The 22,183-nt window shown below is 40.8% G+C and overlaps 1 protein-coding gene across 1 annotated transcript in view; it reads right to left on the bottom strand.

Moving 5' to 3' along the window:
• Window positions 1–22,183, bottom strand: part of THBS4 (thrombospondin 4) — a 49,777-nt gene that overhangs the window by 18,600 nt on the left and 8,994 nt on the right. The window contains exons 3-9 of the mRNA XM_029218904.1: window positions 13,897–14,144; window positions 10,410–10,518; window positions 9,937–10,019; window positions 9,549–9,600; window positions 9,126–9,328; window positions 7,569–7,706; window positions 5,872–5,940 (exon numbers count right to left, since the gene is read on the bottom strand). Coding sequence (XP_029074737.1) covers window positions 5,872–5,940; window positions 7,569–7,706; window positions 9,126–9,328; window positions 9,549–9,600; window positions 9,937–10,019; window positions 10,410–10,518; window positions 13,897–14,144 — 902 coding nt within the window. The remainder of the gene's footprint in view (window positions 1–5,871; window positions 5,941–7,568; window positions 7,707–9,125; window positions 9,329–9,548; window positions 9,601–9,936; window positions 10,020–10,409; window positions 10,519–13,896; window positions 14,145–22,183) is intronic.

Here is a 22,183-nt window from a genome sequence, read left to right as displayed (position 1 = left end):
GAGGGGTGGGAAAGGGAGGGTGGGAGGGAGGGAGACGCAAGAGGGAAGAGATATGGGAACATATGTATAACTGATTCACTTTGTTATAAAGCAGAAACTAACACACCATTGTAAAGCAATTATACCCCAATAAAGATGTTAAAAAAAAAATTTCAACCCATTAAGCGTTAGACATTTTAATTTAATACAAATGACTTTTGAGAAGTCCTATGAAAATAATGAATACCATTTGGGAATTGTGTTGTCACGAGTAAAATGCATATTTTGGAATACTGAACTATTAATACAAACTAAAAAGCTCTTCCTATTTAAAAAATACTAGAATGATAATATTTTATTCAATAAACATTAATTCAAAAGCCCAACACTGATCAGGAAACTTGCATAAGCCTCTGAGATAGCCTCATCCACCAGAGGGCAGACAGCAGAAGCAAGAAGAACTACAATTCTGCAGCTTGTGGAACAAAAACCACATTCACAGAAAGATAGACAAGATGAAAAGGCAGAGGGCTATGTACCAGATGAAGGAACAAGATAAAACCCCAGAAAAACAACTAAATGAAGTGGAGATAGGCAACCTTCCAGAAAAAGAATTCAGAGTAATGATAGTGAAGATGATCCAGGACCTCGGGGAAAGAATGGAGGCAAATATCGAGAAGATGCAAGAAATGTTTAACAAAGACCTAGAAGAATTAAAGAACAAACAAACAGAGATGAACAATACAATAACTGAAATGAAAACTACACTAGAAGGAATCAATAGCAGAGTAACCGAGTCAGAAGAACAGACAAGTGACCTGTAAGACAGAATGGTGGAATTCACTGCTGCAGAACAGAAGAAAGAAAAAAGAATGAAAAGAAATGAAGACAACCTCTGGGAGGTTGAAGAGACCTCTGGGACAACATTAAATGCAACAACATTCGCATTATAGGGGTCCGAGAAGGAGAAGAGAGAGAGAAAGGACCAGAGAAAATATTTGAAGAGATTATAGTCGAAAACTTCCCTAACATGGGAAAGGAAATAGCCACCTTAGTCCAGGAAGCGCAGAGAGTCCAATACAGGATAAACCCAAGGAGAAACACACGGAGACATATAGTAATCAAATTGGCAAAAATTAAAGACAAAGAAAAATTATTAAAAGCAGCAAGAGAAAAACAACAAATAACACACAAGGGAACTCCCATAAGGTTAACAGCTGATTTCTCAGCAGAAACTCTACAAGCCAGAAGGGAGTGGCATGATATACTTAAAGTGATGAAAGGAAAGAACCTACAACCAAGATTACTCTACCCAGCAAGGATCTCATTCAGATTCGATGGAGAAATCAAAAGCTTTACAGACAAGCAAAAGCTAAGAGAATTCAGCACCACCAAACCAGCTCTACAACAAATGCTAAAGGTACTTCTCTAAGTGGGAAACACAAAAGAAGAAAAGGACCTACAAAAACAAACCCAAAACAATTAAGAAAATGGTCATAGGAACATATATATTGATAACTACCCTAAACGTGAATGGATTAAACGCCCCAACCAAAGGACACAGGCTTTCTGAATGGATACAAAAACAAGACCCATTTATATGCTGTCTACAAGAGACCCACTTCAGACCTAGGGACACATTCAGACTGAAAGTGAGGGCATGGAAAAAGATATTCCATGCAATGGAAATCAAAAGAAAGCTGGAGTAGCAATACCCATATCAGATAAAATAGACTTTAAAATAAACAATGTTACAAGAGACAAGGAAGGACACTACATAACGATCAGGGGATCAATCCAAGAAAAAGATATAACAATTATAAATATACATGCACCCAGCATAGGAGCACCTCAATACATAAGGCAACTGCTAACAGCTATAAAAGAAGAAATCGACAGTAACATAATAATAGTGGGGGACGTTAACACCTCACTTACACCAATGGACAGATCATCCAAAATGAAAATAAATAAGGAAACACAAGCTTTAAATGACACAATAGACCTGATAGATTTAATTGATATTTATAGGACATTCCATCCCAAAACAGCAGATTACACTTTCTTCTCAAGTGCACTTGGAACATTCTCCAGGATAGATCACATCTTGGGTCACAAATCAAGCCTCGGTAAACTTAAGAAAACTGAAATCATATCAAGCATCTTTTCTGACCACAACGTTATGAGATTAGAAATCATTACAGGGAAAAAAATGTAAAAACCACAAAAACATGGAGGCTAAACAATGTTACTAAATAACCAAGAGATCACTGAAGAAATCAAAGAGGAAATCAAAAAACACCTAGAGACAAATGACAATGAAAACACGACGATCCAAGACCTATGGGATGCAGCAAAAGCAGTTTTAAGAGGGAAGTTTATGGCTATACAAGCCTACCTCAAGAAACAAGAAAAATCTCAAATAAACAATCTAACCTTACACCTAAAGGAACTAGAGAAAGAAGAACAAACAAAACCCAAAGTTAGCAGAAGGAAAGAAATCATAAAGATCAGATCAGAAATAAATGAAAATGAAGGAAATGATAGCAAAGATCAATAAAACTAAAAGCTGGTTCTTTGAGAAGATAAACAAAATTGATAAACCATTAGCCAGACTCATCAAGAAAAAGAGGGAGAGGACTCAAATCAATAAAATTAGAAATGAAAAATAAGAGTTACAACAGACACCGCAGAAACACAAAGCATCCTAAGAGACTACTACAAGCAACTGTATGCCAATAAAATGGACAAACTGGAAGAAATGGACACATTCGTAGAAAGGTATAACCTTCCAAGACTGAACCAGGAAGAAATAGAAAATATGAACAGACCAATCACAAGCAATGAAATTGAAACTGTGATTAAAAATCTTCCAACAAACAAAAGTCCAGGACCAGATGGCTTCACAGGTGAATTCTATCAAACAAGTAGAGAAGAGCTAAACCCATCCTTCTCAAACTCTTCCAAAAAATTGCAGAGGAAGGAACACTCCCAAACTCATTCTGTGAGGCCACCATCACACAAAACCAGACAAAGATACTACAAAAAAAAGAAAATTACAGACCAATATCACTGATGAATATAGATGCAAAAATCCTCAACAAAATACTAGCAAACAGAATCCAACAACACATTAAAAGGATCATACCGCATGACCAAGTGGGATTTATCCCAGGGATGCAAGGATTCTTCAATATACGCAAATCAATCAATGTGATACAGCATATTAACAAACTGAAGAATTAAAACCATATGATCATCTCAATAGATGCAGAAAAAGCTTATGACAAAATTCAACACCCATTTATGATAAAAGCTCTTCAGAAAGTAGGCATAGAGGGAACCTACCTCAACATAATAAAGGCCACATATGACAAACCCACAGCAAACATCATTCTCAACAGTGAAAAACTGAAAGCACTTTCTCTAAGATCAGGAAAAAGACAAGGATGTCCACTCTTGCCACTATTATTCAACATAGTTTTGGAAGTCCTAGCCCCAGCAATCAGAGAAGAAAAAGAAATAAAAGGAATACAAATTGGAAAAGAAGAAGTAAAACTGTCACTGTTTGCAGATGACATGATACTATACATAGAGAATCCTAAAGATGCCACCAGAAAACTACTAGAGCTGATCAATGAATTTGGTAAAGTTGCCGGATACAAAATTAACGCACAGAAATCTCTTGCACTCCTATACACTAATGATGAAAAATCTGAAAGAGAAATTAAGGAAACACTCCCATTTACCATTGCAACAAAAAGAATAAAATACCTAGGAATAAACCTACCTAGGGAGACAAAAGACCTGTATGCAGAAAACTATAAGACACTGATGAAAGAAATTAAAGATGATACCAACAGATGGATACACCATGTTCTTGGAGTGGAAGAATCAATATTGTGAAAATGACTATACTATCCAAAGCAATCTACAGATTCAATGCAATCCCTATCAAATTACCAATGGTCTTTTTTACGGAACTAGAACAAAAAAATCTTAAAAATTGTATGGAGACAAAAAAGACCCCGAATAGCCAAAGCAGTCTTGAGGGAAAAAAACGGAGCTTGAGGAATCAGACTCCCTGACTTCATAGTATAATATAAATCTACAGTAATCAAGACAATATGGTACTGGCACAATAACAGAAACATAGATCAATGGAACAAGATAGAAAGCCCAGAGATAAAGGCACGCACCTATGGTCAACTAATCTATGACAAAGGAGGCAAGGATATACAATGGAGAAAAGAGAGTCTCTTCAGTAAGTGCTGCTGGGAAAATTGGACAGCTACATGTAAAAGAATGACATTAGAACACTCCCCAACACCATACACAAAAATAAACTCAAAATGGATTAGAGATCTAAATGTAAGACTGGACACTATAAAACTCTTAGAGGAAAACATAGGAAGAACACTCTTTGACATAAATCACAGCAAGATCTTTTTTGATCCACCTCCTAGAGTAATGGAAATAAAAACAAAAATAAACAAATGGGAACTAATGAAACTTAAAAGCTTTTGCACAGCAAAGGAAACCATAAACAAGATGAAAAGACAACCCTCAGAATGAGAGAAAATATTTGCAAATGAATCAACGGACAAAGGATTAATCTCCAAAATATATAAACAGCTCATGCAGCTCAATATCAAAAAAACAAACAACCCAATCCAAAAATGGAAAGAAGACCTAAATAGACATTTCTCCAAAGAAGACATACAGATGGCCAAGAAGCACATGAAAGGCTGCTCAACATCACTAATTATTAGAGAAATGCAAATCAAAACTACAATGAGGTATCACCTCACACCAGTTAGAATGGGCATCATCAAAAAATCTACAAACAACAAATGCTGGAGAGGGTGTGGAGAAAAGGGAACCCTCTTGCACTGTTGGTGGGAATGTAAATTGATACAGCCACTATGGAGAACAGTATGGAGGTTCCTTAGAAAACTAAAAATAGAATTTTTTAGTTTTTAGTGGGATACAGCAATCCCACTACTGGGCATATACTCAGAGAAAACCACAATTCCAAAAGACACATGCACCCCAATGTTCATAGCAGCACTGTTTACAATAGCCAGGTCATGGAAACAACCTAAATGCCCATTGACAGACGAATGGATAAAGATGTGGCACACATATACAATGGAATATTACTCAGCCATAGAAAGGAACGAATTGGGTCATTTGTTTGAGACGTGGATGGACCTGCAGACTGTCATACAGAGTGAAGTAAGTCAGAAAGATAAACACAAATATCGTATATTAATGCATGTATGTGGAACCTAGAAAAATGGTACAGATGAACTGGTTTGCAGGGCAGAAATAGAGACACAGATGTAGAGAAGAAACGTATGGACACCAAGGTGGGAAAGCCATGGCAGGGGGTGGTGGTGGTGTGATGAATTGGGAGATTGGGATTGACATGTATACACTGATGTGTATAAAAGTGATGACTAATGAGAACTGCTGTATAAAAAAAAAGAAAAAAACCCCAAAGCCCAACACTGCAACTTTGAGAGAAGATAAAGAACAAATTTGGCATTTATAAAATTATTATTAGTAGTAATTTTTTGGCCATGCCACACAGCTTGCGGGATCTTAGTTCCCCGACCAGGGATTGAACCCCAGCCCTTGTCAGTGACAGCGCAGAGTCCTAACCGCTGGACCACAAGGGAATTCCCATATAAAATCATTCTTATATAGAAAATTACTTATAAATTACTCTTACATTAAAAACTGTTTTTCAGCACAAATTTTATCCTCACTTGCAAGTCAAATATATTATGCCCATATGTTCTCCATGTGTTTTGGGGTTATGATTTATGTACACATACTTGTTTTAATAACTAGTCTTCAATAACAAGAGCCATGAAAAATACTCACCAAAGTGTTAACACAGATAGAATTGAGAACACACGCTCCATTTCGACACTCATCGATGTCAGTGCAGACCTAGTGCAGAGAAGTTTAAAGGGACACTGTTTAAGTAGAAAGACAAATACATTTTGCTTTGTTTTGACATCTTTGTGTGAAGCGAGGACGTGCAATTTCAGGTAGGCTGGTGATCAGAGTATATCCTTAGTGGCCCTGCTTTTGCTTGAGGGTGTCCCACTTGCCCTGAGTTTTGGAGTCTCTTCACAAAGTGATATTAGCCAGGGTCCTGGGGATTTTACTGCTCTAGGGCTGGTTTTTATGTCAATTTTGGGGCTCCTGTTTCTGCATTCTATGTGTAACATAGGTTTGGAGCTCATGACTACATGTCTTACAAGCTTGGAGCTTTGATTTGTTGTGGGCAACTGTCATTTCTGTCAACCATGTCCCAAAGCTGACATCAAGCTTCCTGTTGATTTTTGGGGGCTAAGAAAGTTTTCTCATCTCCTTGTAATAAGTAGGATAGCTCTCTAAGGCTTCTGGCTTTCTTCAGGGGTATTAGGTCTTTCTAAAGGTTCAAGACTACATCTGCTATACCCACACAGTGCTTGAACCCCAGTTTCCCACTTGGAGGACCTAAAACCATCTCCCACCTCCCATGAGCTGCTGTGACATCAGTTTCCACCCACAGCTCTGACTTTGAGTTCCCTCTTTGTTTCTCGAACCTGCACATTTCCTCTTATTTCTTTTGATATTGGTCATGCATTAAAATTTGTTGTTTAATTTCAGCAAGTTGGTTCCCTTTGACTTAAGTTCATTCTACCATATTCTGGAAATCCACTGGAAGGGCTCCTTCCTAGCTTACATAAAGCACCTTCTGTTTATTTTTGTCTATTTTTCTTAGCTTAGTCTTGGCGATTCTGTCTTTAGAGAAGAGGAAGAAAAACTTAGGTCATTACTCCAATGGCTTGTCATTCGTGTGTGTCGAGCTTGGCTCCTTTTTCTAGTCTAAAAAATGATGCCCTCTAGAATCCTTTGATAGGCTGCTAGGAAATTATGAACCTCCGCCCTTCTTTAAAGCTAATAATTTCCGTAAGGTAGTAAAATATATTTATAGACCAACCATTTTTAGGGGCTGAAAACATCAAAAAGAATTTCACGGTCAGTCAGTTAAATAATGTCCAGGATATAGGAGAACATTTGGAAATAAACGGAGACTGTCACAAAGTGCTTGAGTGCTTTACAGCAATTTACGGCTTATATAAGAAGAAAGGCAGGTTTCCTCAGGGGATTATTTCTACTCTTGAAATCCTCTTATCTCTAAAACAGCTTCTGATCAGCAACAATGACTCTATGAAAGTGACCTAATTTTTCAAAGCTTTTATTTGTTTCCCCAGTTCTTAAGTTATTTGGTGGGACAAAATGTTCAAAAGGCTACCAACAAAATAAGGCTGAAACATGTCACATATCCAGGATTACCCCCTTCACTGCTTTCCTAGTGCTACTCGATTATCCCAGTTGACTAGCTTCCTCCTCACCAGCCTTGATGAAATGAGTTGGAAAACTTCCTAATGTGCCTGCAGTGCATGAGGACATTCTGCACACCCTTGGCTGCTCAGGGAGGTAAAGGGTTATATGGAAAGAGGTGGGAACCAACCAAAGGTTTTCTGTTGGTAATTAGAGATTAAAAGGCCACAACTTCAGCCCACCTGCTTGTTTGTCTTGGCAAAATTGATCCCAACACCCTGCACCGTGGGCCCTGTGAAGCCCACCGGGCAGGTGTCACATCTGAAGCCAGGAGCCAAGTTCACACAGCGCACGCCTGGGTAGCAGGGATGGTATTTGCACTAGAGAGAAAGAAAAATTCACTCTTTAGCCGCATGGAGAAAACACCCTCAAACTTCCATTCATCTATTTGTGCAGACTTGGGGATTCATTTAACTATCATTTTTTGGTGCTCGACATGATCAAAGGCAATAAAGGCTTCCAATTTCATAGTTACTCACAGAATCCCTGACCCACACGGTCTGGAGGTTTCCTTGTAGTGGGCTTTTGCTATATCATAGAATCACGCACAGCCGAGTGGGAAGAGTCCTTAATGTTAACCAGTCTACCTCCCAGCGCAAATTCCCTGATATTCTAACTTGGAGTTTTAAAACCTCCGTGAGAGGACAGTGCTCCTGGACCACTTGTCGGCTAGCTATTAGCTGAGTCCAAAGGAACCAACTACTCAAACAAAAAGACCTTGAGAAGACAAAACCAGGGCAGTTGTTGTTTCTTGAGTAAGATGTGATTCATCAGGGTCTGTGCCTGCCTTTGTGCCCTACCAAGTCCATGACTGTTCCTAGGCTCTCACAGTCTAGGAGGTTCATTCTGATTTTGTTTTGTTTTGTTTCGTTTTTAACCAGTTCAACTAATGTAAAAAACATGACCACTTCCTGCCCTTTCAAAAGGAGGAAAATTCCAGCTCACAGATAAAAACCAGATGCAGTTCTGTGAAACATGTGCAGATGTTCTTCCAGTGGAGGGATGACTAAAGACCATCTTAATTGCTTACTACCTGGGGAGGTCATCAGCTACCACAAGCCTGCAGGATCCATGTGTGTGAAAGCTCCTTCCAGCCTTCCTCTGGCCAAAGGCACATTCTGGGGGCAGCCTTGCTACCCACTGCGAACACCGTTTTGGGACTGGACCAGTGACTGGCTAACGATGGTCCTTCAGAGGCTTTGCCAGCTGGCCAAACAGCCCGTATTTGCTGTATGTCCTTCTGGCTCCATCTCTGGGCACTTTTGGTTACTCACAGATAATGGGGCCTCTTCAAAAGATCTTATTGGTTTGAGATTCCTGTCTGCTCCTCTGTTTTAGGAAGCCTGAAGCAATCAGTTGCAACCCCTGAAATATACCCTTACCCAGATCTTTCCCCTCCCATGTTTGCAAATGTGTGGAAAAATCACAATTGTCACAGAGACTGCTTAAGAGAAAGAATCAATGTTAGAGTTGAAGGCTGAAATCTCAGCATTGTAGTAACACAAACCGGAAAAGTGGGAACCATGGAGGGGAGACTCAATGATCACGGCCACAACTGCGTGTCATGCCTCCTCCTTCCCACCATCACAGATCTCTAAGGATTCCTGAGGGAGTACTTTTTATGTAGCCTGGAGGACAACCCAAGTCATCCCTTAGTCATCAACATAGCTTCTTTTTCCATAAGCTGTCGGATGTACAAGATACTGAGGGAGCCCCATCCTATCTAGTTGAACTTTTACCTCATCAACGTCAGAACAGGTGATCCCATTTCCTGTGTAGCCCTCAGGGCAGGGCCCACAATGAAAGCCATCTCTGGTGTTGGTACATCGGACGCCACGGAAACACGGGTTGGAATCGCACCGGCGCACTGGGGGTATCAGGGATGCTGGGAGCACGGGGGGCACCACGGTGTTGGGGGTTGGAGACTGAAAGCTGAGAGGACCTAGAGGAAAACCATCATCCACAGGCTTATAAACCACCAAGAAAACAGAGCTGATACAGAATCAAGCTTAGTTTTGCAGTGAACTTCTTTTCCCTTCCCTCCGCCTCTGTGCCAAACCTCCAGAAACCAGCGCCAGTGGAGCCTAACCCACCCAGGCCCATCATCAGTTGGCATTTGCTGGTCCAACTCAGAATGCACCAGTTACTAGAAAAGCACTTACCGCAAGCCTGGCATTCAGCTATGGTGTTTCGCAAAAATGATGTTTCCTTGACCTTTAGAAATGGGAAGGGAGGAAAAAAAAGATGGAAAAGGAGTTCCTGATGTATAATCCAGGGGTGAAAGAATCCATGAGTAGCAAACTATTAAGCAGTACTTAAAGGAGTGTTAAAGGAGCTCTTGGTAGTTCCCACTCTGCATGGAGCCCTGGTGTGTTTATCACAGGCTGGTCCCCCATTTTCAGAGCCCCAGGGCAGCGGGCTGCACGGGGCCACTTGGGGTCAGGCTCCAGGTCCGCTCCCTGCCTCTGCAGGCCTGCAGATCCATTAACTCCAACACAGAGCTTCTCTGATAAGACTGGACCTTCTCTGATGGTATGTCCTACTTGTTACCTGCTGTCTCAGAAGATCCTTCACCTCTCCCAGTAGCTGGTTTAGTTGTGACATCTGCCCCAAGAACTGCCGATTGAAGTCTCCTGTAGGAACAGCAGAAGGTAAGGCGCATTCAGTCAGTGACAGCTATTTCTACAGTGACTCAAAAACAAATGATTTCCCAGAGACCATCAAGACAAAGAACCTAAGATACAGGAATTTAGTTTAGGGTAAAACTCATTTAATTCATCTAAAACATAATGATAATGATGCCGCTGGGCTGGTTACTCCAAATTCCTATGAATTATACTAATAAAAGTGCAATGAACACATTCCTTGCCCTGGACTTGGCACAAGAGCCTCATCTCTGTAGGTACATGATCCTGTAGGGCTGCTCTGCCGACAGCCCACCTTTCTGGGATGGGACCCAGTCCAGCCGGGGGCCTGGGGGTTTTGTGTTGACGGAGGTGTGCAAACTGCCCAAGAGCCCACACCTGTGCTTGTGGCAGCCAGCGGCTCGCTCTGCTGCAGGAAGCAGTCTTGCAGGCTGGCCACCTGGAACAGCGAGCCTCTCACCGCCAACTTCAGCTCTTCCAAGGAGTCCTGGAAGAAATCGGATTCATACCATACATTGCTGATGTCATTCAAAAGCCAGTGAGCTTGCAGACGCACACAATTTTCATAACACAGTAGGCCTGAATACTTGGACTCTGACACTTTACATAATTTTGTGGGTTTGCATTTTTTCCTGAAGCCTGCCAGCCCTATCCTTTTGACTGAAGCAAATATGGAAGAAACCAGTAGCTCAGGAGAGTGCTGGCGTCCAGCGTGGTCTGAGAGCTCATGAAGGTGACTCAGAGAAGAGAAAAGGCAGTTTTCCTTCATGGTAGACAAGCTCTTTTGTGGCAGGAGCCTCTTAAGAGTTGTTTGTTTATGGAGTTTAGACTGTAATGAATAAGACATTGACCCCAATTTTAAACACTATTGTTCTTAGGGTATCTTGGATTCAGGTTTTAGCAAAGTCTCTGGTTTCCTTGTATTATGAGGAGGAATAAACCGTACATTCTTTTTTTTTTTTCGTATATTCTTTTTCTTTCTTTTTTATTGGGGTATAGTTGATCTACAATGTTGTGTTAGTTTCTGCTGTACAGTGAAGTGAATCAGCTATACGTATACATATATACCCTCTTTTTTTGGATTTCCTTCCCATTTAGGTCACCACAGAGCATTGAGTAGAGCTCCCTGTGCTACACAGCAGGTTCTCATTAGTTATCTATTTTATACATATTAGTGTATATATGTCAATCCCAATCTCCCAATTCATCCCACCCCGCCTTTCCCCTCTTGGTGTCCATACATTTGTTCTCTACATCTGTGTCTATTTCTGCCTTGCAAACAGGTTCATCTGTACCATTTTTATAGATTCCACATATATACGTTAATATACGATATTTATTTTTCTCTTTCTTTCTGACTTACTTCACTCTGTATGACACTCTCTAGGTCCATCCAAGTCTCTACAAATGACCCAATTTCATTCCTTTTTATGGCTGAGTTATATTCCATTGTATATACATACCACATATTCTTTATCCGTTCCTCTGTTGATGGATATTTAGATTGCTTCCATGACCTGATTATTGTAAAGAGTGCCGCAATAAATACTGGGGTGCATGTGTCTTTTTGAATTATGGTTTTCTCAGGGTATATGCCCAGTAGTGGAATTGCTGGGTCATAGGGTAGTTCTATTTTTAGTTTTTTAAGGAACCTCCATACTGTTCTCCATAGTGGCTGTACCAATTTACATTCCCACCAACAGTACAAGAGGGTTCCCTTTTCTCCACACCCACTCCAGCATTTATTATTTGTAGACCTTTTGATGATGGCCATTCTGACCGGTGTGAGGCGATACTCATTGTGGTTTTGAGTTACATTTCTTTAATAATTAGTGATATTAAACTGTATATTCTGTGATGTATATTTTCATATATTTTCACATTACTGGTTTATATCCATCATTCATTGTTAGTCACAGTCAATTTTCTCACCCCTTAATTTTGTAGCTTTTACTGTACTCGTTATTTTATATATGTATGATAGAAAATGTTTATGTTAACTGGCAACATAAAGTCATCATTCTTATTTTAGAAATGAGCATGCTAAGGATTTTCAGAGGGACTCTGCTTTTTCATTTAGCTAAGTTAAGATGTATACAACACGTGCTACATAATAGGTATTTTGTTGGAATCAGACCATAAGCTTTATGGAGGCAGAGCCATGACTGTTTGGCCTAATGCCTAGAATGTGCCTACTGACTGACTAATTGACTGACTGACTGACTGAGAAGGTGACTATGAAGACAGAGCACTGTGGTCCTTGTTGATAGTCTAAGGAGGTAGGACTTTTGGACAAAATTCCATGTTTCTGATGACCTTGGTTTTTAGAAATGGACTTATTTGGTGGAGACTAATTTCTGAAATGTCAGTGACACAATTTCTGACTGTCATTCTGACTATTTGGGCTACTCTGGGGATTCAGAAATAAAGTTTGGCATATCTCTCCATTAATTTTTTTCTCTCTCTATAAATCTACACTAAATATATATACAACTCTTTCTCCCTCTCTCTAAACTGGGATTTTAGCTCTCTTGAAACTTCTGCTTGAAAATGCTTCCTATGTTTCAAGCACAAATTCTAGTATCTGATTCATAGTTTTTACATTATTATCTAAAACTCCTCAGCATTCCTAGTTACAATGGAAATTACTGTTTACACCCTGCTTCTTTACACAAAGGGCTCAGAATAACTTGGTAAGAGCACATATAGTTTAAAGCATATAATAATGAAATAGAAGTGGAAAATAGTGATTGCAATATATAAAACAATGGGCCACAGTGGATGAACGTAGTTACTGATTTTGGGATTGACTTCCGTATCAGATGAAATTCTGAAACGATGAGCAGTTATAGTAATAATTGGAAAAGACAAAGAATACTACTAGTTATTTATAGGAAACAAGGTATTTCCTAGCACAAAATTCTTTTTTTTAAAATAAATTTATTTATTTTTTTATATTTATTTTTGGCTGCATTAGGTCTTCATTGCTGCACGCGGGCTTTTCTCTAGTTGCGGCGAGCAGGGCCTACTCTTCGTTGTGGTGCATGGGCTTTTCATTGTGGTGGCTTCTCTTGTTGTGGAGCACGGGCTCTAGGAGCACGGGCTTCAGTGGGTGTGGCACGTGGGCTCAGTAGTTGTGGCACATGGGATCTTCCTGGGCCAGGGCTCGAACCCATGTCTCCTGCATTGGCAGGCGGATTCTTAACCACTGCGCCACCAGGGAAGTCCCCCTAGCGCAAAATTCTAAGAGAAGCATATGTGGCAATTTCTAGAGTAGGTGCAACGATATGATGAAAAAAAATACCATCAACCGGGCATAAAACAGAAGACAGAAGTGATGTGATTTGTAAGGCCTCATGGAATTAAGTTGGCAATAAGGGTCTTTTTGTTAGGGATGCTCTAGTGAGACCTGTGAAAAATGTTGTTCCTGGTGCTTGGCAATTTCCAATCATTCTTTTTTACTTTCATTAAAAATATAATAACGTTATAGAAAGATTACAAGTAGATCATCCTATTGCCCTAAGAAAGTTTAAAAATTTTTGCTATTCTTTTTGCTATTCCTTTCCTGCTTTACAATTATATCGCCAAAGTCTCCACTTATCATCTAAAAGAGCAGCTCTCAATTTTGACTTCACGTTAGAATCAGTATTTTAAAAAATACTGATGCCGAGGCACCACCGCTATAGATTCTGATTTAACTTGTCTGGAGGGTGGGCCCTCTAGCAGTCGGTTTTTAAGTTCCACAGGTGTTTTTAACATGCAGCCAAAATTAGACCCACTCTTGACCTCAGCCCACTCTTCTGCGTTCAGCAGAAGCTTCAGAAACTCATCTTTCCAGTTTGGAGAATGGTTTGTGGGTTCTTACCTGTGCCTTCCTCTGGAAAGTCCTCAATTCAACAGCCTCAGGACTCTGGGCAAGGCCAGAAAAGGCTCTGGGGAGATTGTGAATGGAATCCACTTGCGAGCAGTCCACGTAGAGCTCTACAGAGCCAGCTCCCTGGTGCAGATTGTTCAGTCTCAGGAGGACCCTGTGCCGCTTGCCGTCGGCCAGCTGCAGGTTGTTGAAAACCACCACATGAATCTTCCCATCATTCTTCAGGTAACGGAGGATGGCTAGAACCAAGCACGGGTCAGCGAATAATGAGATAAAGGGAAAGGGCGTGATTCTGTGCTGCACAGCCTCCAGGTGACGATGGCAAGGCTGGGTCATTGGAAAGACGCACGTAAGTCAGCACCATAAATTTTCAACATTTTGTGTGCCAGGCATTTTTCTAGGCACTGGCCGCCACTCTGTTGCTGAGAACGTTTTGTGCTCATGAAGAGAGACAATAAGTAGTAAATTTGAAAATAAACAGAATAATTTCAGATAATGATGAGCAAGTAGAACCCATCAAAAGTCAAGTAACATCCAAGTAAGCTCCTGAGGGCATGAATTCACTAATTCGCAAACATCTACTGAGCACTACTACAGGGCTGGGTGCTGCCCTTCGTTGCTGTAAACACTTAATTTCTCCTCACTGCAACCCTACGAAACTGGAATGACTACAGGTGAGGAAAGAGAAGCTCAGATAAGCGAAGGAACTTGCACAAGGACACAGTAAGTGACAGGACTAGAATTTGAAACTGAGTGTGGTTTATTCCATGACTAAAAGAATGCTAGGCCTGGATAGGCCTTTGTAAGGACTTCATGGGAGATCCACTACCTTACACAAAAAGACATTCCCAGTATTACGTTGAGTGAAAAAAAGGTTATGAGTCAGTACAGGTTCATTCTGAAAAAACTATGTAGGTATGTACACAGACTTATATACACATATACAGAAAATTAGAAGGAAATATTAATACGGTCATTGCTGGACGATGTGTTTTTTTTCCTTTTCTTCATTTTTATTGCCTGATTTTTCTACAAGAAACATGCATTACTTATGTAATACAAAAAAGTAAAAGAAAAAAATGAATTCCACACATAAACCCAGAGTGTGCTACAGTCAGTCTATATGATTCATAACAAGTAACTGGGACCATCTTTCCTCAGATACCTCTTCTGTGAAATGTAAATGCCAACTTGGTGCTGCCCCATGGAGTAGCCAGCCAGGAATATCTGTTTATGTTGCGATACTGCCAGAAAAAATAATCCCTACTATGAAATTTTAAAGATGTTTTTGAAGACTTCCTCCAAATACATTAGACTTTCTAGGTTGACTTCCCCACCCTTCTAAACCCTGACTAGATTTGCTTTCCCATTTGACCATGGCTGGAGGGGGCCAGTTGGCATCAGGGTCTGTGGTATAGAGAGATGCCCTGAGGAGTAAGGAGATCTTCTCTCGTGCCCACGTGGTCACTGCCACTTGCTTACCGAGAGAGAAGAATTGGTAAGACCTGACAGAACAGACTGGCTAGAAGGCCTTTCTATGGCTGTAGTACATTACTACGTTTCCTGAAGCAAAGTATTGGTAAGACTTAAGTAAATGTGGTATGAGGAGAAAGAAAAAAGACGTGAGTAGAAATTCTTGAGGTATTTTAAACATGGGATACAACAGAGTTTTTTTACCCCTTTATTTAATATTGTTGAGAATTTATAATAGTAACAGCATGGCTGGAAATTGGAGGCATAAGGTACACAAAAGAGGGGGAAAATGAACCCAAATATATGCACTAATTCAATATTTTAAGACGTCTATTTCTTTACTTTTTTGAATAGTTTTGCAAATCCCTGGCGTTTTTACAGGCCAGTGAAAACACCACTTGGACTACCAGACTTCAACCAGGTCATAGACACATATACTCAGGATCTCCTCATTTTCATTATGGCCACAACCTCTGTTCCTCATAGTAACAGTTTAAGAGGATACACAGAGCAGCTTAAAACAAATACCCTTGGTCTTTCTCTCCTGGGATTTCTGTGTAATTCAAAGGAAACATATTTTCATGGGCCCTTGCCTGCTTTGAGCAGGCCTTCCAGGCCATGTGGGCCATGATTTATTTTCATAACTGAATCGCTAAGTTTAATTTTATAAATAGTACCTAGTGGAGTACGTTATGTATAACAGTTGCACATTAATGTTGTGAATATAAACTTTCAATGAATAATTAAATGATTGCATTGAAAGCTTTTCACATATAAATTTAAAAGTTTAGAGAGTAGCAATTTAACATCTATTGCAGGCAGCCAAACCTGCCATTGTGTTCCTGCTGTCATTTAAGGGCACGCTAGACTTCTGCCTTGCTTTGTGTTGCAGTGCAGCACTGAAATGACAGATTCCTCATGCTCGTAGATCTTGTGACAAGAGCAAGAGGAAAAAAAGGAAAAGAAGACTTATGGAAACTTCCATCTTCACAAGGTCCGTTAGCAGAAAATTATCAAGTGCTTTGACATTTACCATTCTTCATACTTGATCCAATAATTTTCATTTTGCTTATGGCTTCCATTTTTTCATTTTTCTTTTTTATTGCAAACCCCTTACTTCAGTGCTTCTATACTTATTTTATCTTCAGAGCAGTAAGACTACCCCAGAGGGTCGACAGGCACCTGCTCAGAAAACTCAGCATTCTCCCATCAGTCACAATGAGTCTAGAAACAGCCTCAACAACCCAGGAGCCTGCAGCCTGGGAGATTCCCTGACCTTCTCCAGAAGCAGCACCACTGGAGGGGAGAGAGCAGACATGGTTCCCTTCCTCTCTCTGGTCCCCCTTTCCCAGTGCTCACCTTGCCCAATCTTAGCCCAACATACACACAAGCAGAGGGGAGCAAAACAGAGGGGAAAATACAAGTGAGCCAGTAAGACATCACTTCTGCCTCCAGAAGGAGTGAAAAATCAGGCCTGGAAGCCAGAAGGAGCAGTCTTCTCCTGGCTCCAGCCCACTTCTGCCCCTTAGCACCCCAGGGAGCAACGCACTCAGGAAAACCGTCACTGGGTACAGCTCTGCTTCTTCAACTGAGGCACATTCCATTCTCTTGCTTGCTTCTCACTGAAACAAGTGTGCTTGGTGATTTCAGCCTTGTTCTCTCTCAGGGCGAGTACCAAGAACTCCTCTGATTAGAACTGAAGGCTGCAGGTCTTCAAACGGTGTTTCTGCCTCTACCTTGTTCTATCTCTGGGTTTCTCTGCCAGATTCCTTACTTACCTTCCTGCTGAGGGTCTCTTTCTATGCAGTTTTTCTGGACTGAAAGCTTGACATTCTTACAGGACTGTTTTGACCAAATGATTGCCTTTTCAATGCAACACACAAGCGAGCCAGTGGAATCATTCACTAGCTCCCTAGTGGTCCCTAATTAATGTGTAACTTATCCCAGGACGGGCCCAACCTTCCTGCCACCTTCCATTCTGCTGATCACCAGCCAAGCTGAACGACCAGTTCTAATAACCCATTTTCACCCCTCTCTAGCTTCCTCCAGCCTCCCTCATCCTTTTCTTTCTGTGCGAATGTTCTCTTCTCCATTCCTCTCCTTCCTGCTCCATCATTGCCACAAGTCTGAAGCCAAGATCCAGCTCAAATGCACCAGACTCCCTCTAGTCTTCCATCTTCCCCATGGTTGGAAGTTACTGCCTCATTCATCTTCCCTAACACTTTCTCGGTGCTTTGCTAGGTATACGTTTTCAGGACTCAGGTTCCAGTCATGGCTCGGACCCTTAATCCCTATGTGACCCTGGGCCTGAAGTGTTCACTTCTTAAACTATTAAAAGGAGTCAATAAAAGCTGTCCTTCCTATGTAATTCTGTTTTCAGTGGTGGTCAAATAAGAAAATGCAAAAATATAAGCTGCTATACAAACGTAGGTACTAGTATATTTGTTTATTTCTCATCTTCTCTGCTAAAGCATAAACTCTTGGGACAAGCAGTCTATTTCTTACTAATTTTCCCATACACCACAGCATCTGAAAACACCAAATACAACTATCTGTTGAATGAAAAAATAGATAAAATAGAGTATTCATGTATCTACTCTGTTGGTTTTTCTTTGGCGGTACGTGGGCCTCTCACCGCTGTGGCCTCTCCCGTCGCGGAGCACAGGCTCCGGACGCGCAGGCTCATGGGCCATGGCTCATGGGCCCAGCTGCTCTGCGGCATGTGGGATCCTCCTGGACCGGGGCACGAACCCGTGTCCCCTGCATCGGCAGGCGGACTCTCAACCACTGCGCCACCAGGGAAGCCCCCTACTCTGATTTTTTTAATCCACAATCTTTTTAAAAGTGTGGGGAGCAGTTTCTATTAGTTTACGTACATAAACCCTTTCCTTCTAAACTTAGCATCTTTGTGTACTTGAGAGTTTGCAGCCCCGTTTTATGGCTGCATTTCCATGTCTGGGTACCAGCCTGACAGAGGAGCCACGCAGCCCGGCCTGATTAAAACCATCTCAGTGACTGGCGGGGGATGAAGACGAAGAAGCAAACCAAAGCAATGAAGATTTGAAATATTGCTATCTTGGGAAAACTTTCAAAAGGTGCTTTTTGAAAAGTGGACAGACTTGGCGGTCAAAAATATTATGATGTGTTGAATGTCAAAGCTATGAAGCAGGCTACCAGCTTTAAAGAACTGGAAATGATAATATTTTGTCTGCTTGGGCAAAGAAACTCAGAGTGACCTGGCCTGCAGGCAGCAAACTCAGCAAGGTAGTCCAGGGCTTTCTGCTTTGCTTGGCGAATGGCTTTGCTTGGCGAATGGCTTTGCTCTTTGGCACTTTTAAATATATGATGAAAGCAATTGCTGTCAACCTTTCCTCTTCTTCTCTAAATAACTATACATTAAAAAAAGACTTCTTGCCATTAATGTTTCTTGTGACGGATATTCTTGTTTGCCTTGGCTCATTTATCTTTATGCCCTATACGCTAAGGTCTTTCTAACTTTAGTGCTTTGGAAATACATAAAAGGTAAATCATCAAACTGCTTGTCCTAAAAGTACTCTGGGTGACTCTCAGGTGTGATAAATGCAGTATTGTGTGTTTTGAAATTTTTTTGTAGCAGTTTAAACCAATGTAAAGCTTACAGAATACGCATACGCACACGCACACGCACACACACACACGGAGCAAAGAAACCATCCAGTGGAAGGAAGCACAGCAGTTATACTGAACATCTGCAAAGGGCTTTATATTTTGCTAAGTTACGAGGCATCACTGTAAACAACTATCAGGTAGGTAACAGAGCTGTAAATGTGCACAGAATCCCAAGGTCACCTTATAGGAGAGAGGTGCACAGCAGCTTCTTAAATGCCCATGGAATGCTCTCTAGCCTTAGTAGAGCCACAGAATATTAGCATTATAAGTCATCCAGCTTAATATCTCATTTCACAAATCCGTTTAGTAAAAGTGCAGCCTCTACCAGCACATTTCCAGTAACAAAGAACTTTACTTTGCAGAAAAACCCATTTCACTCTTGGATTGCTCCCCAAGATTTTCCTAATTCAGAGCCAATATCTGTTTCCTCCGACTTCCACCAGTGTGTCCTAATTTTACTCTTCAGAACTATAGACAGATATAATCTTATCCTCAATCGAAATGATACTCTTCAAATATTTTAAGGCAACTTGCACTTCTCTCATGTCTTCTGTCTGGCTCCTTGATTTCTCCACTTCCTTTAACTTTTTGACTTGTGATGTGGTAAAAAAAAAAAAAACGGGATCCAGAAGGATGCTGGCTTGGTGACTCTCCTTAAGGTAGTCTCTGACTTGACAGTGTCCCTGTGAGATGTGCTCACAACTAGACACAGTATTCTAGATGTGGCTGGACAATTAAGTGTGCAGTGGGACTATCAGTGCCCTTAATCTGGCCACATGTGTGTATTAATGAAGCCTAAAATTTAAAAAGCTTTAAAAAGAAGTTGCGTCACTGTATCTGTTCATTCATTCATTCAGCAAACATTTCTGAGCGACTACTAAGTGCCAGGCACTGTGCTCAACATTGCTTGGTTCTTAACGTTGTTGACTAGGATGCTTAGGATGGGCCTTCCACATCCTGAGTGCCTACAATTTACTTTTCATTCCTAGAGGATGGATTTACATTTATTATTGTTAAATTGAATCTGATGGTGGCCTATTGTGTGTCAGCCAGGTAGGACCTTGCAAATCTTGATAATGGCATCTGACATGTTCAACTGTTTTTTCCAGCTCTGTGCCAACTGCAAACATGTTAAAATACTATGTTTCCACCTAAGTCACTGATATGTTGAAAAGTTCAATGCCCAAGACAGAGCCTTGTCAAAAACCACTAGATACTTTGCTATAAGGCAATTTACCAACTCCTAACAGTACTATTTATCTAGTTTATTCTTTTTTTATATTATTCAGAAAGGTATAATGAGTGACTTCATAAAATTCATTAAAAAATTTGGCAGGATTTATTTTTAGTAAACCTATTTGCCTTCAAATAATCCCAGCTCTCTTTTCCAGGAAATCCCCAAATGCATGAATAAAACAGTACAACCCTCTGAAGGTTTGTCCTAAAGTTCACGAAAATTCTTTCCACTTTCTGTATATCATGATTTTAAAACTGAGTTCATTCAAGGGTACCTCATAAGAGTACTGTGAAAGTTAAAAGGGAAAATGAGCGTTGAGCCTTTAGCATGGCCCCGGTTCATTGTAATGGCTCCATAAGTAAATATTATTATAAGCGTTTGAGGCACCTCATTTTTTCCCCTTCATTATTTGGTTTAGAACTCTTTTTTTTTTTTTTTGGCCTCTCCACGCAGCTTGCGAGATCTTAGTTCCCCCATCACGGACTGAACCCGGGCCCTTGGCAGTGAAAGCTCAGGGTCCTAACCACTGGCCAGCCAGGGAATTCCAGAATTCTAACTTTTAAACTCTTCCATCTCTTTCAAGCTGTATCTCTCATTAGCCTGCAGGTTTCAGAACTACTCTGAGCCGTTTGACTTCTCCTGTCATAGGATGAGAAGCCTGGCTCTCTCCAGTCATTACTGCTAATTCTTGGAGTTCCCTTCATTTCCACAGCATCAAGTTGTTTTTTTGTGGCTCTCAAATTAAGGCTAAAGAAGCGGTCCTCTCATGCTTTTTCTGAAAGGTGAAGCTTTCACTAAGGTAAGCCAAGAGTTCACCGACTCATCATTTTTGGAAGACAGTTGCCTAAATAATAGAAAGGTGTCTCTGTCTCTCACTATCTATCTAATCTATCTAATATAGTAACCTGAAGTTTTTATTGAGCTTCAGACTCTAAGTTATTATACTTTATGTAAGTCAGTTCTTGCAATCAACCTGGGAGGTAGCTGTTATCATCCCCACTTTAGAGATAGTAAATCGATGCTCAGGGGGATTCAGAGATGCATTCATGGTGACACAGCTCCTGAGACTTTTAATTGTGACTCAAACTCAGGATACTAACTGGAAAGTTGTCTCTATGCCAGATTCAAGAAAATCACCAACCATATCTTCTACCCAGCTAGGTGGTTTCTATAGAATGCTTATTTCTATACCACTGTATTACTAATAATCTGATAGAACATTTCTATCAGAAATACTACCTGTATCACTTTTACATCCTCAACCAAATGGTCTTCAACATTCATTCATTCAAAAAGTGATTCCGAGCCAGGCCTACTGTGTGACATTGTATACATCTAGAATTTCCACAACAATGTCTTTTTTTTTTTTTAAACAAAGCTACTCTTCTCAGCCTCCATTTATTCTATCCAGTCTCTTCATGAGCCACTTCTATGTACGGGGCACTGTGCTATGTGCTGCAGTATACACTCAGTCCCTGCCTTAGGGGAGCTTATAACCTACTGGAGAAAAGACCTCTAAGTAATTCAAATACAAGGCAAGCCAACAGTAGCACCTTCTGTGGAGGTACAAAGTCATATAAAGAAAGGTGTCAGGAGGAGCTGGAGACGCGTCTTACGTGTGTAGGATTTCAGTCACTTGAGATGGTGCAGGGCATGCACCAGGGGGAGCAGAGGGCAAGAGCAAAAGGACAGAGAAGGAGCGACAGCATGGCTGCATCCAGGGAACAGTAGTTAGTCCATCCAGCTGAAGCACAGGCTGCACGGACAGTTGCAAGGACAGATAAACTGGAAAGGCTGGTTGGGAGTCAGGCAATAGAAAGCCCTAAATGCCCAGCCTGGGCAATTGCACCTTATTCAGTTTGGGATCGGAAGCCACTACAGGTCTCTGCAGTCAGGCGTAACTAGATCCATGTTACGCTT

Source organism: Monodon monoceros, unplaced genomic scaffold (assembly GCF_005190385.1).
Source record: "Monodon monoceros isolate NGI ecotype Baffin Bay Population unplaced genomic scaffold, NGI_Narwhal_1 Super_Scaffold_12, whole genome shotgun sequence".
Lineage (NCBI taxonomy): Eukaryota > Metazoa > Chordata > Mammalia > Artiodactyla > Monodontidae > Monodon > Monodon monoceros.
The sequence above is the reverse complement of the archived record's forward strand: the minus strand, read 5'-3'. Positions and strand labels throughout refer to the sequence as shown.